Source organism: Triticum dicoccoides, chromosome 2B, assembly GCF_002162155.2.
Source record: "Triticum dicoccoides isolate Atlit2015 ecotype Zavitan chromosome 2B, WEW_v2.0, whole genome shotgun sequence".
In the NCBI taxonomy this organism is placed as follows: domain Eukaryota; kingdom Viridiplantae; phylum Streptophyta; class Magnoliopsida; order Poales; family Poaceae; genus Triticum; species Triticum dicoccoides.
Genome location: NC_041383.1, coordinates 509803767 through 509819565, shown reverse-complemented (window position 1 = coordinate 509819565; position 15799 = coordinate 509803767). Strand labels below are relative to the sequence as shown.

Genomic DNA, 15799 nt, shown 5'->3' with positions numbered 1-15799 from the left:
CCTCTTCATGGACAGCGTGGGGAGGAGAAAAGGCAGTGGGCAGCTTTGTGGCTTCGCTGGATTGATTGCGTGTGGGGGCTTTCAGGGGCGGTGTTGCTCCAACCGGCCAGCCACCACATTGACAACAACAGGAACAGCCTGGTAGTGTGGTTACCTCATTCGCATCGACATCAGGTGTTCATCCCTGAAGGTGAAGTTCCTATCCTTTATCTGATGGTTTGCTATAGCTCTTAATGGAGTTACATATAGGTTCCAAACAATCCATCGAGGGTTGTTGGCATGTCTTCATGTAGCGGCCGATGGGCCTTTGGTCGTTAGATTTATTGGGGGTCATCAGTGGAAGATGGACACTAGCTCGGGCTCACATGGTGCGGCAAAATCGGCCTGAGGCACTTAGTACGCAGGGATAGAGAAAACAGAAAGGCTGGAAAGGAGTTGTCGGCCAGACTTAGTGTTGGAATTTTCAGGTCACTTGCCTTATTTCGCCACTCTAACTAAATTAGTAAATGAGCTGTAAACTTAATTAAACTTGACATCAGTGCAGTATAGAATGCGAGTGTTCCATTTTGAGTACATTCACACCATCAGGTTCTTGATGTGTTCAGTTACGCAATTTCAAAATAGGCTAATATTATCACAAAATTTTCAGCAGTGACCACTTAGAATGCTTGTCAGGCTACAAAGAATTGGAAGATAGGCTGCACTTTTCAACAGATTTGGAAAGTGTATGGCTCAGTCTGGCGTTATTGCTTATTGATAACGTCCTGGATTTGTCATGTGGTCATGTTGTGGTTTAACAAAATAACTTTTCGTCGGACCTAACAGAGTTATAGAGCAGTCAAAAACTAGACCACCGGGACAAGAAAGAGACAAACATGGAAAGAAAGAGAGAAAGTAAAAGATGTGAAGCCTTCTTATCTCTTATCAGTATGCAAATAGATGAATAATAAGAAACTTGCTTAGTATTGAAGCTATCATGCTAATTGTTACAGGTTTGGAAAGAAAAGCACTGGAGTTGGGAGTATAGGTTTCACATCAAAAAAATTGGCTGAAATGCATTGCAACTTGCTGGTAAACATCATCTCCTCTATTTATTGCTCTCAACGAGTGCACCCTACCAATCAAAGCCTTATATAACAGTGTTGATGTCGTATTCATAATTCATTCCCTGTTTTTATTGTTTCGCAAACATAATTGTCAATTGCTAAGAATTACTTTATCAAAATTGCTGTAATATGGGTAGATGAGACATACTTCTGGTGGATACTGCATGTCAGTTCACTTTTGTAGGTCTGAATAAATGTGGTCATATTTGTATTCTCTTCTGTCGGTTTACAATCCTTGTGATGATTACATACTGATGTTTTCATATATTTTAATCTTTTTAACAAGGGGATGTGAGGAGCTTTATCTATATCTATACCAATATAAAAAGACCCTAAGGGGCAGATCCAATTAACCTCAGCCATCAAATAAGGTCAATCCAATGACCCAGATTGCTCCAATGGTGAGCGCTCAACATGTTTAACATGCAATAAATAACATACCAAATATCACCGCCAGCACTAATCACACAACTAACAAGAAAATGTTATCTTACCTATTATCTTTATGGAATTGATATACTGCCTAATATTTACGTGCATTGCACATACGCATTTACTATTGATTAGAAATAACCATAGAGACCCTTAACTAATTTGATTGAAACAAATCAACCAAGTTGTTCATTTCATTTATTATTTTGAACAAAACAAATGCAGGCAGCTATTTTCCAAGATGTGACTGTGAGAGATCTCCACACCTCAGTCAAAGTGCCGCACATGGTACTTATCTCTTCCAGTTAGATCTCTTTGGTTGTGTGTTTGTCTCTGACATTCCTTCCTGGAGGTTCTTTCTACTCTGATGAATCTTTGGTGGTTATAGTAGCATATACTCCCTCCGTTCCGAAATAATTGTCTTTCTAGAGATTTCAACAAGTGACTACATACGGAGCAAAATGAGTGAATCTACACTCTAAAACATGTCTACATACATCCGTATGTTGTAGTCCATTTGAGATGGCTAGAAAGACAATTATTTTGGAACGGAGGGAGTATAACATACCTTTCGATGTAAAGCACTAGAAAACTTGAAAGATGTGATATTGGTTTAGTATGATTATCTACTAATCACATAAGTACTATAGGGGTCAGTCTCTCTTTCCCTCCATCAGAACTCTACTTACTTCACCTGTTATGGATATTATGTTTTCTGACTAGGTGACAGACACCTTATTCTTTTTGTGTGCTTCAACAACCTGTAATGCAGTGCTCTCCAATTAATCAATCAAACTTCAAAGATAAGCTCCTTATCTTGTTTCTTGCTATAATTTTTGCAATTATGTGTCAGTTACACTGATAAGGGGGGAAGCACAGGCAGGAAAACGGTCCCTGCAAGGCGGTGGCCATGGGGTGCAGGATACACTTCGTTGCTGCCATTGTGTGACAGGAAGCTGACATGCCGGTGTGAGGGCTTCTAGGTCACGGTGCTCCGCAGGGCGGCAGTTTGGTTGGGTGTTTATACTTTAAATTTGTAATAACACCTTCCATTACAATGGTGAGTTGCGCATACGCAAGCAGTCTACTGTGAGATGCATATTAATTTGTTTTTGCAGGTTGATATGAAAAATATATCTTCATTTGTGGATGTGCCTTCTCTGACATGGGGAAGAGACATCTCGGAAAGTTTATATGATTGGCGATAATAAAATCTCTACTTTTTGGAACGACCCTTCTTTTATCTATATGCTTCCATAGCGTGTCTGAAAGTATGTGCACTGTGCAAGACATAGCCACTGTCCTTTTGGTTTTGGAAGAATAATATTTCATGAATTGCGTGATTATGCTCTCGAGGAATCGAGCTTGCTTGAAGATGTAAGTTTATTTGATGGTCTTGTGACACTTATGAATTTTTATATTATTATACGCTCATATACTAAAGGTAACTTTGGATAACTTCCTACTAATACTGTGAATGATGATCTGCCTGACAGAATTTATTGGGAGGTTGCCAATGCCATTGGTTTCACTCATCTCACTGAAGCTCAACTGGTTCAGGTCGCAAACTTGTTTACATGTTTTGGTTTCTTTACTGGCTATCTTATTCAAGATCATCTTTATCCTATACTGCAGTTTTTCCTTCCCATTTTGTCAACTTCAAAACCTAGCTAATATATCTTGTCAGGTTCTCAGGGAGCCCATGAACAAATAGGCAAGCAATAAGAAGAAGTTGTTCAAAATGAATGATATTAGCCTGTGATTTGTTTGCATCAGAAGTTTTGTTTAAAGAATTCCTTCTTTGATGATTTATAACAGGAAACATGGCATAAAAATGGAAAATGGTGCGGCGAAGCACACATTTTCTTCTAGTATTATTGAAATGCTACAGATTGTAAAAAACTGAGATTTTGATTATATTTGCAGTTGCAAGTATAAAAATTGATATTAGTCAAATAAAACAATCTTCGGTAAAAATTAGCAGCAACAACCTAGTAAGAGAAATTAAAATGAATAAACAGTGAGGAATATACCTCAAGTGTAACAACATGATCCATTATGCGTGGCCTTGCTGCAGTGTAGTCCATGGGTGAATCAACCTTCTCTGGAATCAGTTTCTCATCCCAAGTGATAAAATAGAGGTCACCGTCCAAATCGCCCCCGGAGCATTCATTTGGATGAGGCCTGATTAACATCAAAGATTAAAGTCTATATGGACGAGGCCTATTAAACATCAAAGATTAATGAAGGAGAAAGCAAGCATTGTCAACATCCATCAATAGGTAGAGATGCAAGTACGTAACATGAAGAGATATCAATCTAACATGGAAACAAACACGCTGACAAACACTTCAATAGAGATTTGAGCTCCTCTGAAGGCATTGCCAGAGCAATATAAACTCTAGATGATCGTCTTTCAGTTTCAGTATAACATACGACATTACCTTTCTCCTCTTTGGGGGAAGACAACACAATCAACCAGGTTCTTAGCGTACAAACCATGGTCATAGACAGCTTCAAGTACTCTGATGTCACCAGGATGGAGACAAGGATTTTTCGATACTGCAACTTTTCCAACAACAACTGCTGTTTTCTCTTTTCCATTATCTTCAGCAAAATATGGCTGACGATTATCCTTCTGCTCTTTGCTGTTCTTTGTAATTCTGATGTACACTTGACCATATTCTAATTCACCTGTTTCATCCAAACAACCAAGAAGAACATGGCCTTTCGGAACATGAATCTTACATCTAGTTCTTATGTCAGTCAGCCTATTATCCTGATGGGCCTTAAGAATCATCAACAGGTAAGGCTCTAAACTCGGTTCATAACCTTGCAGTAAAATTTTCGATGCTGTCTTCGTTTCTGCACTACCAATTTTCCCCAGAACAGAGAGAGCAGCTTCTCTGTTGGTCAGCATTTCATCTAATTCACGCATATCATCGTGTTGCATCAACTCAAATATCTCATCTCTTATCCCCAAAGTTGAAAGGAGAGAGATAATTTCACGATTCATATAGCATGGTTGGGATTTGCTGCTACTTGTAATGTTAAACATTCTGCTCTTTGATTCGAATTTCTTCATACTAGGTCGCAGAGAAAGATTGCGAAAGGAATCAGGGTCGACAGCAACAACTCCTTTGTAGCCACCATACCTTATTTGAAAAGCTGAAGGAGGGTTAGTATAGTCTAATCCAATTCGGCAAGCCATTTCTTTAGCAAGTCTCTCAGAGATCTTCCCGATACCATCAGAAAATATGTATTTACTGCCATCAGTTGTGACTTCAATATCTGGAATCTCTTCTACATCCCGTGGTAGGATTTCAAGTGTTTGTCTGGAGGAGCTGAACAGCTGGCCCATTCTAGCCGCACACTTAGATACTGAACGAATATCTTCAAAGTTGCCCATCCACCTTCTTATATCCTCGGCCTTCAGGGAATCATTAGAAGCAAACATCCAGACAGAACTTCCACGAAGTTGACTTGCTGAGAAGGCCAGGAATTCATACTTCTTTGGACCAATGGAAAATCCTTCTTTCAGGATGGATAAAATACGATAATATAGGCCAGTTTTCAAGGGTTGAGAAAATAACCCTCGTCCAATTCTAGCAGAGATAGCATCTGGAAAAAGCTTACTCCAGTCTTCATCGACAAAAGTAACTCTAGCAAAATCAGAAGCATGCTGTTTGTGATGCTTAACCACATAATTTGGAACTTCTTCCTCAGGTCCCAAGCAGTATATTTTGGATGGAGTGATGTGAATTCTGTAACACATAATTAACTTTCCTTCACCTTCAGTCTTACTGGAAAGCAAAGCATCATGGCTCCTCTTCCTGCTATGAGCCTCCTGCTGGATGAATTGCAAAGGTTTATAGCATGTGAAGTCTAACTTGCTCATTTTCTCAAAAATCCTCCTTGAAATATGAAGTGGTATTTCTTCAAGTGCTTTAAACAGATCAGCATTAACATCCTTGGCAACTATCTTCCCCATGTGAACGAGAGAATTGAGACGAAAAAGAACTTCATATGACACTGAACAACCACTTGGGCAGTCAACAAGGGGAACGACTTTGGACGACGGGCCAAAAAATTCCATTGAAGAAATGACCAATTTCCCTAATTCTCCTGACAAAGGTAAGCTGTTGAGAATAAATGACATCGGTGCACCTTCATCAAGTACGAGGGCAAGAGTTGAACACTTCCCAAAAGAGTGGTTGGGTGTAAAATCTAGTGCTCTGACCCAGGTAAATTTTGCATCCTCCTTGCATGCATGAAAGCGGTCATCTGAGAACCTTGAATAAACTGCAGGCCCAGAAATTGTTGTGCATATCCTTGGTGCATACATGAGCTGAAACAAATATTAAATTAACATTAGTCAAGATAATATATATTTTACCAATTTCAGAATTATAGAAAGAATTAAAAGAGTGTTGCGCCTCACCAACTTATAGTCTAAGAAGTATGACAATCAGTAAATTTAGAAAAGTAAAGGTGATGTGTATTCATCAGATAAGCTTCATATTCATTTCGCTCCAATTAGTAACCACCAACTGAGATATTTATAGGAGTGGAAATAAAAGTAGCACCACTATCCATCTTACTTTATGGGCTCTAACGCATAATTGCACACCAGACCACTCTGATGGTTCACTCTAGTTTACTGACTCGAGAACTTGCCAATTTTTCAGCTCACGCAAGTATTGAGGGAGGAAGTACATCTAGAGCTTCCGTCTTCAAATTTGTACCTCGCCCTATAACTGCAATGTCTGACTAATATATAATGTACAAAGGAAAAACAGAAGTATCACAACAACATGGTGACCAACTCGACTGGTTCTTCACGTCTAACAATTGGACTTCAGTATATCCTAATACCAAGGTTACTGCCATGGCCAAACCAATCTCCGACCACACGCCTTGTTTGGTCAGTATAGAATCATCGATCCCCGCGAGCAAAATTTTCAGGTTAGAATCTTACTGGGTGCAGCACAGATGCTTCTTTGATGTGGTGAATACTTCTTGGTCCAAACCAAGTTATTTGCATAGTAGTGCAGCCAGGATTTGCCAGAAAATGAGAAGACTAAGGTACACCCTTAAGAAGTGGAGTGAAGGCCTCTCACGTCTCAAAGTGCTGATCCAAAACACTGAATGGGCTGTTAACGAGCTGGATGAATTGAAAAACCTGAGAACACTCACAACCCCGGAATCGAACTTCAGGCGAATTCTAAAAGCTCACCTACTGCAGCGTCTGAACTTTCAGAACCAACACTGGAGAAAAAGATGCACTGTCAGGGTTATTCGTTTCGCAGAGGAAAATACGAAAACTTTCCACCGGATGGCCACGGAGCGATACCGAAATAACTTCATCGCCATGCTGAAATTACCCGATGGCACTGAGGCTGAGAACCATGCAGGCAACAAAGGGATACTGCTCAATGCGTTTAAAGAAAGATTGGGGGTATCTTCGCCTCCAAATCAGAAATTATTTCCACGCAGGAGAACTCAATCTGGAAAGCATAAACACCAGGTTCATCATTCTCATTCTGAAGATCCACTCACCCCAGACAGCAAATGATTTTGCCCCATCACACTGCTAAACTGTTGTCTGAAGCTAATAACCAAACTGCTTGCTGATCGGTTACAGAAATGGATTCTAAAAGTCATTCACAGGAACCAATACGGATTTTTGAAAGGGAGAACAATACAGGACTGCTTGGCTTGGGCGTTCGAGTATATATACCAATGTCAAGCCTCTGGATCACGGGCGTTTATTCTGAAACTGGACTTTTCCAAGGCCTTGGACACTATAGAACACCCGGCTATGATTGAGGTCATGAGACACATGCGCTTTGACGAGAAATGGTTAGGATTGATCAAATGCATCTTTGGTTCTGGGAAATCCTCGGTACTGCTCAATGGGGTCCCTGTGATTGGGGCAAAAGCCCGACTACACCCTTTACACTATGTAAATACTTTTTTGATTAATATATGACTGTAGGAGCCACTCCTACAGTCTTCAACGTTCAAAAAATAAACACCCTGAGCAGCTCACCTGAAGCAAGATGGCGTCGGCCCCATCGAAGCTGCACCGGTAGCAGTTCCTGATGTCCTCGAAGAAAACCTCCAGCTTGTACCTCTGGGAATCGTGATTCAGGTACAGGTCTATCCGCCGCTTCGCTGGGATGACCTCCACGCGGACGCCGTCCCAAGAGTCAGCCGCCTCCAATTCGCGCTCGGCGACGCGGTTGCCTACAAGGAGGCGGGCGTCGACCACGCGGAGAGAAAGGTCCGGCGCGCGGGGGAGAAGGTCCCCTGGGGCAGGGGAGACGGAGAGGAGGGAGCCGAGGAAGCGGGGTAGGCGACCGGAGGAGGCGAGTTCGACGGCGAGGGTTGCGGTGGCGGTGGAATCGAACTGAACGCTCCCATCGCCTCGACTTAACCAGCCGCGTCGGGCGGCGGCGATCTCGCAGGCGTAGGCTTCGCCGGCGGCGGCGACGGCGGAATTGAAGAATGCTAGGAGCTCCTTAGCGACGGCGGAGGGCGGGATATTGGAGACCCGCACCGTCGCCGTAGAGACGGGCGCCGACACCGCCGTCGCCATCGGAATGTAGGGGGCGGGGGCGGGGGCGGAAGGGTTTGGGGTTCCGGCGGGGTTACCGAGGGCTCTTTGAGTTTTTTGTTGTACTCCGAGCAGGTTTATGAATACTTCAGACTTAATCCTTCCTCGTTCGACCCCTTTTCAGTCTTCATTGCACGATTTTGAACTGTAAATTTTGCAAACAGTACAAAGTATGCTAACAATTAAAATGAGAAAACATTTGCCTGAAAGACACATGAGTGGCGCGAAGAAAAGTGAAGTCACCGCGCGCGTGGGTAGGGGGTGTGGTTGGGAGGGGAGTCCGGGATGAGCAAGGAAATGAGGAAGGCGTGTTCGGCGGTGATGGTTGCATTGGTAGTGGAATTGAATTGAATATTCTCGTTGCATCGGCTTAACCACCTGCTTTGGTTTGTAGGTGTATCTTTTTTTGCGAAAAGACCCTCAGATCTATTAACCAGAGACCAGCGGTACAAGACACCCCTGAAAAAGAAAAAAATTACAATCAGGTCCCTGGAATCTCACACTTCTCAAACCTCCAGGATGGGCCGATGGCGCGCCACCGCAGCCGCTCCGGCAACCCCGCTGCCAAATTGCGGCGAACCTTAAAGAATCACGCGGACAGGAAGTCATCACTGCCAAACATCTCGGAGACGAAGTCACGGTCACCGGATCCGAAGCCAAAGAACTGAGGGCCCAAACGTCCAGAGGTGCTACTGCAGCCGCCGCCGCTTTGGTTTGTAGGTGTATCCGCTTAGCCACCGCTTTGGTTTGTAGGTGTACACGACCATAATGAATCAGAAAACTTGAGAAGCTCGTCACCACCGAGGGTGGGATATTGGAGTCTCATTATCATCGTTGGAAAAAGGCGGTAGAGGGTGCTATGGGTTTGATACTCCATCAAGGTTAAATATGAGTAGGAGTTTAGTAATATTCATATGGTTTTGTAGTTGTTCAAAAAAAAGTCCATGAGCAGAGTTTTTCAAAAAGAAATCAAGACGACAAGCTCCATCCAGGTTTACATGGGGTACTCCTAAAGTATGTTTGCCTTTCTACAGTTTTCGATGCATGTTTTTAACAATTATTATAACTAACCTAAAAGGATACAAAAGAGCATATGACATAAAAACAGAACACCTTTTGTCGTAAAAAGATTGCCCCCTTGAAGCATGGTGGGGAAAGTAAAAGGGCTCATACGGTTTATAGTCAATCGTCACACACAATCGGTTACCAAAGAGAGTTTCCACAATTTTACTTCAAATGGTCAATATGATATACAATGAGGAAGATGAGGGTATTTTTGAGAAAGAGAATTATCTCACAAAGCAAGACAATGATTAGATACTTGAATGTTGATACAAAGACTTAGAGGAGTGAAATATGTTGGCAAATAAATTAATATGATGGTCTTTTTTGTGCGAGGATGATCTTGCGGTTTTGTGTGAAATTTCGGAGTTTTCAGACATTAAATAAATGGGCTGCTTTGCTAAGAAAAATGAATGGACCGGACCGACTTTACTGCTAACTAAACCTATACATAATTCTACCTACTATAGGTGCTCCTACTTCGCCATCATGAATCCAAATCAATAGCAGCTAGTTGCCAGCCTGCCACTATAAATTTCCACTACAAGATGCTCTCCTCTCCAGCTGATGTTTGCCTCATCCAGACCTGGCACGGAGGCGCCATGTTGTGCACGCCCTTAAAACCAAACAAGTATATTCCCTTTTGGATGGCTTTTATCGCGTCTCTTTCCTCCCCTTCGCCTCATGCGGACCATCACCACTGACCTCCACTTCCCTCCACTCCTCTCGTGGCACCGGCATCTCCTCTCTGACCATCATCGTTGGACAATGGAGGTGACCCTCTTAACTCGGTGGTGGTGGGGTGTGTTTGTGTACCATTTCACAGGGAGCGGGCCATACCTCGGAGATTAGATGACCCATGCATCCACTACAAAAAAAATACACTTTCGTGATGATACGTGTTTGTCACAGTAGGTCACGTTTTCTGTCATGCATGTACATCCATGACGATTTTATGACAGAATCAAGATAGTCATACATGTGCTATCGTAGAAGTGTTCCATGACAATACCAAAATTATCATCACGGAAGTGTCCACTTCCATGACGATAAATGACACGTCATGGAAGTGTTTTCGTCAAGGGTGACCGACACGTGGCATCCACCGTAACGGGTCGCCGTTAAGCTATCGGGTGCCGGTTTGGATCCGATAACCCGTTAACAACCCCGACCAATGGGGAAATTCCACGTATAAAATTCTCATTCGCCAGAGGATCCACGTGTCGGCTCAGTGTTGGGACAAATGTCATCCACTCATAGTACGGGAGGCGCCTATGTTACGTCAGCACGTGGCAAGGCCCAACAGTGGCCCATTCAGGTGAAAAAGACCGGTCTAGTCAAAATTAGCAGGCTGGCCCATATAAGGCCTACTTGTGTCAGGTCCATTTAAGCCCATGGCCCATACGAGATGTGCCAATTCGGCCTGTCAACGGCCCGTCAACGATTTGACAGCATTGCAGCCCATTGATGACCCACAAGTATAGGGGATCTATCGTAGTCCTTTCGATAAGTAAGAGTGTCGAACCCAACGAGGAGCAGAAGGAAATGATAAGCGGTTTTCAGCAAGGTATTCTCTGCAAGTACTGAAATAAGTGGTAACAGATAGTTTTGTGATAAGATAAATTGTAACAAGCAACAAGTAACAAAAGTAAATAAAGTGCAGCAAGGTGGCCCAATCCTTTTTGTAGCAAAGGACAAGCCTGGACAAACTCTTATAATAGGAAAAGCGCTCCCGAGGACACATGGGAATATCGTCAAGCTAGTTTTCATCACGCTCATATGATTCGAGTTCGATACTTTGATAATTTGATATGTGGGTGGACCGGTGCTTGGGTACTGCCCTTACTTGGACAAGCATCCCACTTATGATTAACCTCTATTGCAAGCATCCACAACTACAACAAAAGTATTAAGGCAAACCTAACCATAGCATGAAGCATATGGATCCAAATCAGCCCCTTACGAAGCAACGCATAAACTAGGGTTTAAGCTTCTGTCACTCTAGCAACCCATCATCTACTTATTACTTCCCAATGCCTTCCTCTAGGCCCAAATAATGGTGAAGTGTTATGTAGTCGACGTTCACATAACACCACTAAAGGCTAGACAACATACATCTTATCAAAATATCGAACGAATACCAAATTCACATGACTACTAATAGCAAGACTTCTCCCTTGTCCTCAGGAACAAACGTAATTACTCACAAAGCATATTCATGTTCATAATCATAGGGGTAATAATATGCGTAAAGAATCTGAACATGTGATCTTCCACCAAATAAACCAACTAGCATCAACTACAAGGAGTAATCAACACTACTAGCAACCTACTAGCACCAATCCCGGACTTGGAGACAAGAATTGGATACAAGAGATGAACTAGGGTTTGGAGATGAGATGGTGCTGGTGAAGATTGTTGATGGAGATTACCCTCTCCCGATGAGAGGAGCGTTGGTGATGACGATGGTGATGATTTCCCCCTCCCGGAGGGAAGTGTCCCCGGCAGAACAGCTCTGCAGGAGCCCTAGATTGGTTCCGCCAAGGTTCCGCCTCGTGGCGGCGGAGCCTCGTCCCAAAAGGTTGCTTCTTTTTTTTCTCATCGAAAGACTTCATATAGGAGAAGATGGGCGTCGGAGAGCCACCAGGGGGACCACGAGTTAGGGGGGCGCGCCCAGGGGGGCGCGCCCCCACCCTAGTGAGCAGGGTGTGGGCCCCCTGGCCTTCATCTTTGGTGATGATTTTTCTTTATTTATTTCAAGGTATTCCGTGGAGTTTCAGGACTTTTGGAGTTGTGTAGAATAGGCCTCCAATATTTGCTCCTTTTCCAGCCCAGAATTCCAACTGCCGGCATTCTCCCTCTTCATGTAAACCTTGTAAAATAAGAGAGAATAGCCATAAGTATTGTGACATAACGTGAAATAGCAGCACATAATGCAATAAATATTGTCATAAAAGCATGATCTAAAATGGACGTATCAACTCCCCCAAGCTTAGACCTCGCTTGTCCTCAAGCGGAAAGCCGATAACAATAAATATGTCCTCATGTTTAGAGGTAGAGGCGTCGATAACAATAAAATACGGACATGAAGGCATCATGATTATTTCATAACAGCAACTTATATAGATTTTGTCATATGATTACTCATGTTCAAGTGATGATCTTTTCACAAAGCCAAAGCATGAATCAGAAACCTTATTAGGCACTAACAATTATAATCTCAGTCATTGAAGCAATTGCAATTTATCATAACATCGGAAAGAGTCTATGTCAGAGCTCAAAAGCAAGTCCACATACTCAACTATCATTTAGTCCTTCATAATTGCTAGCACTCACGCGATACTTGTGGTTACAGAGTTTTAATCGGACACAGAGAAAGATAGGGGCTTATAGTTTTGCCCCACAACCTTTTACCTCAAGGGTAATGTCAACAATAATAATTCATGCTCCCCCACATCCAATTAGATATGTATATCATACTCTTTCCAACATGCTGAGCTTGTCAAAGGATAAAATGAAAAAGGAAAGGTGAGGATCACCGTGACTCTTGTATAAGGTAGAGGATAATAATAAAAGATAGGCCCTTCGCATAGGGAAGCAGAGGTTGTCATGCGCATTTAGGGTTGATGCACAAAATCTTAATGCAAAAGAATGTCACTTTATATTGCCCCTTGTATGTGAACCTTTATTATGCAGTCCGTCGCTTTTATTGCGTCCACAACAAGTTCGTACAAAGCTTATTTCTTTGCACTAATAAGTCATGCATATTTAGAGAGCAATTTTTATTGCTTGCACCGATGACAACTTACTTGAAGGATCTTACTCAATCCATATGTAGATATGGTGGACTCTAATGCCAAAACTGGTTTAAGGGTATTTGGAAGCACAAGTAGTATTTATACTTGGTGCTAAGAATTTGGCTAGCATGAGGAGGAAAGGCAAGCTCAACACGGTAGAGGATCCATGACAACATACTTTATCTTGGATGCAAGGAAACATAACTCATTATGTTGTCTTCCTTGTCCAACCTCAACTCTTTAGCATGTCATATTTTAATGAGTGCTCCCAATCATAAAAGATGTCAATGATAATATATCTATATGTGAAACCTCTCTTTCCTTATTACTTCCTATTAATTGCAACGATGACCAAAGCTATATTTTCCAACTCCCAACAACTTTTAGTCATCATACTCTCTCTATGTGAAGTCATCACTTTCACTAAGATCAATATGAACTCTTTGATTCTTTTTATTCTTTTTCTTCTAACCACCCAAGATCATGGTAAAACAATCAAGCCCTTGACTCAACACTAATCTTTATTATATAGCTCACGGACTCGATTACAAAGAAGGATCATAAAGCAAAACTCAAAACTAGATCATGCCATGACTTTATTCTACTAAATCAAGATACTACTAATAGGATCGAACTAAGAAATACGGTAAAGATAGGAGTTGTGATGGTGATATGATACCAGGGCACCTCCCCCAAGCTTGGCAGTTGCCAAGGGGAGTGCCCATACCCATGTGATTATTTCCTCGGAGGTGATGGAGGTTGTGTTGTTGATGATGAGGTTGACTTCTTCCTCAATTTACGCTTGAGCATAATGTTTTGCTCTTTTAGGTCTTCAATCTCCCGCTCAAGACTTAATACTCTTTTGCATAGTTCTTGCTTATTTTCCTACAAGAGACAAAAAGGGATAAACTCGATCTTTGGCTTCTTCGCTCTATCAGGTAGACTTGACTTTTTAAACTCCACATGCACATCCCCCGGTTGAGGTAGCAGAACTTCATCTTCGTCTGAGCTTGTTTCCTCCTTCTCCTTAGGCTCATAGTCTTCTTCCTCTTCCGTGGTCCAGCCACTATGGTCCAAGTCCCCGTAGACCTTAGGGTCTGCAAGGTAATCAGCCACATAGCTTTCTCCCTCCGAATCTTGAGATGACATCTTGCTTTAATCTACAGCAGCAACAACTCGAAACGAAAACAAAGGATATTTGCGTGATACGGGAGTCAAAATCTTCGGGAGTATATATAATGAATTTTTACCGACCAAAATACGTATCGTGCAAGGAAACAGAGTCCAGAGGGCACACGAGGTGCTCATGAGGTAGGGGGCGCGCCCTGGGGGGTAGGGCGCGCCCTCCACCCTCGTGGAGGCCTAGTGTCCTCCCCGGACTGCTACTTATTTTTCTATTTTTCTAAATATTCCAAAATGGAGAAATATTGCCTTAAAAATTGTTTTGGAGTCGGTTTACTTACCGTACCACATACCTATTCCTTTTCAGAGTCTGAAGCGGGCTGGAAAGTGTCCCTTATGTATTCCTCCGGGGTTACGGTTTCGATAATATTGGTTTCAACATTTATAGGATTACCTGAGATATAGTGTTTGATCCTTTGACCATTTACCACCTTTGGATTTGTGCCTTCGAAGTTGTTGATTTTTATGGCACCGGAATGATAAACCTCCTTGATAACGTAGGGACCTTCCCATTTGGAGAGAAGTTTTCCTGCAAAAAATCTTAAACAAGAGTTGTATAGCAATACATAATCACCTACATTAAACTCACGCTTTTGTATCCTTTTGTCATGCCATCTTTTAACCTTTTCTTTAAACAACTTGGCATTTTCATAAGCTTGGGTTCTCCATTCATCAAGTGAGCTGATATCAAATAACCTCTTCTCACCGGCAAGTTTGAAATCATAGTTGAGCTCTTTAATAGCCCAGTATGCCTTGTGTTCTAGTTCGAGGGGTAAGTGACAAGCTTTTCCATAAACCATTTTATACGGAGACATACCCATAGGATTTTTATATGCAGTTCTATAGGCCAATAATGCATCATCAAGTTTCTTGGACCAATTCTTTCTAGACCTATTAACATTCTTTTGCAAAATTAATTTGAGCTCTCTATTGCTCAACTCTACTTGACCACTGGACTGTGGGTGATAAGGAGATGCAATCCTATGATTAACGTCATATTTGGCAAGCATCTTACGGAAAGCACCATGAATAAAGTGTGAACCACCATCAGTCATTAAATATCTAGGGACTCCAAACCTCGGAAAAATAACTTCCTTAAGCATTTTAATAGAAGTGTTATGATCATCACTACTAGTTGGAATAACTTCTACCCACTTAGTAACGTAATCAACAGCAACTAAAATATGAGTATAACCATTAGAGGCAGGAAAAGGTCCCATATAATCAAAGCCCCAAACATCAAATGGTTCAATAATAAGTGAATAATTCATAGGAATTTCTTGACGTCTACTAATATTAACAATTCTTTGACATTCATCGCAAGACAAAACAAACTTACGGGCATCCTTAAAGAGAGTAGGCCAATAAAAACCAGATTGCAATACCTTATGTGCAGTTCTATCTCTAGCATGGTGTCCTCCATAAGATTTGGAGTGACACTTGCGTAGGATCTGTTCCTCTTCATGCTCAGGTACACAACGTCTAATGACACCATCTACTCCTTCTTTATAAAGATGTGGGTCATCCCAAAAGTAATGTCGCAAGTCATAGAAAAACTTTTTCTTTTGTTGGTATGTGAAGCTAGGTGGTATAAATTTAGC

At 42.0% G+C, this 15799-nt stretch overlaps 1 protein-coding gene across 1 annotated transcript in view; it reads right to left on the bottom strand.

The window, feature by feature from the left end:
* Positions 1-8185, bottom strand: part of LOC119364543 (probable RNA-dependent RNA polymerase 2) — a 10181-nt gene extending 1996 nt beyond the window's left edge. Inside the window, exons 1-3 of the mRNA XM_037630024.1 lie at positions 7591-8185; positions 3983-5886; positions 3572-3722 (exon numbers count right to left, since the gene is read on the bottom strand). Of these exons, the coding sequence (XP_037485921.1) occupies positions 3572-3722; positions 3983-5886; positions 7591-8139 (2604 nt within the window). The 5' untranslated portion in view covers positions 8140-8185. The remainder of the gene's footprint in view (positions 1-3571; positions 3723-3982; positions 5887-7590) is intronic.
* Positions 8186-15799: the final 7614 nt, after the last annotated feature.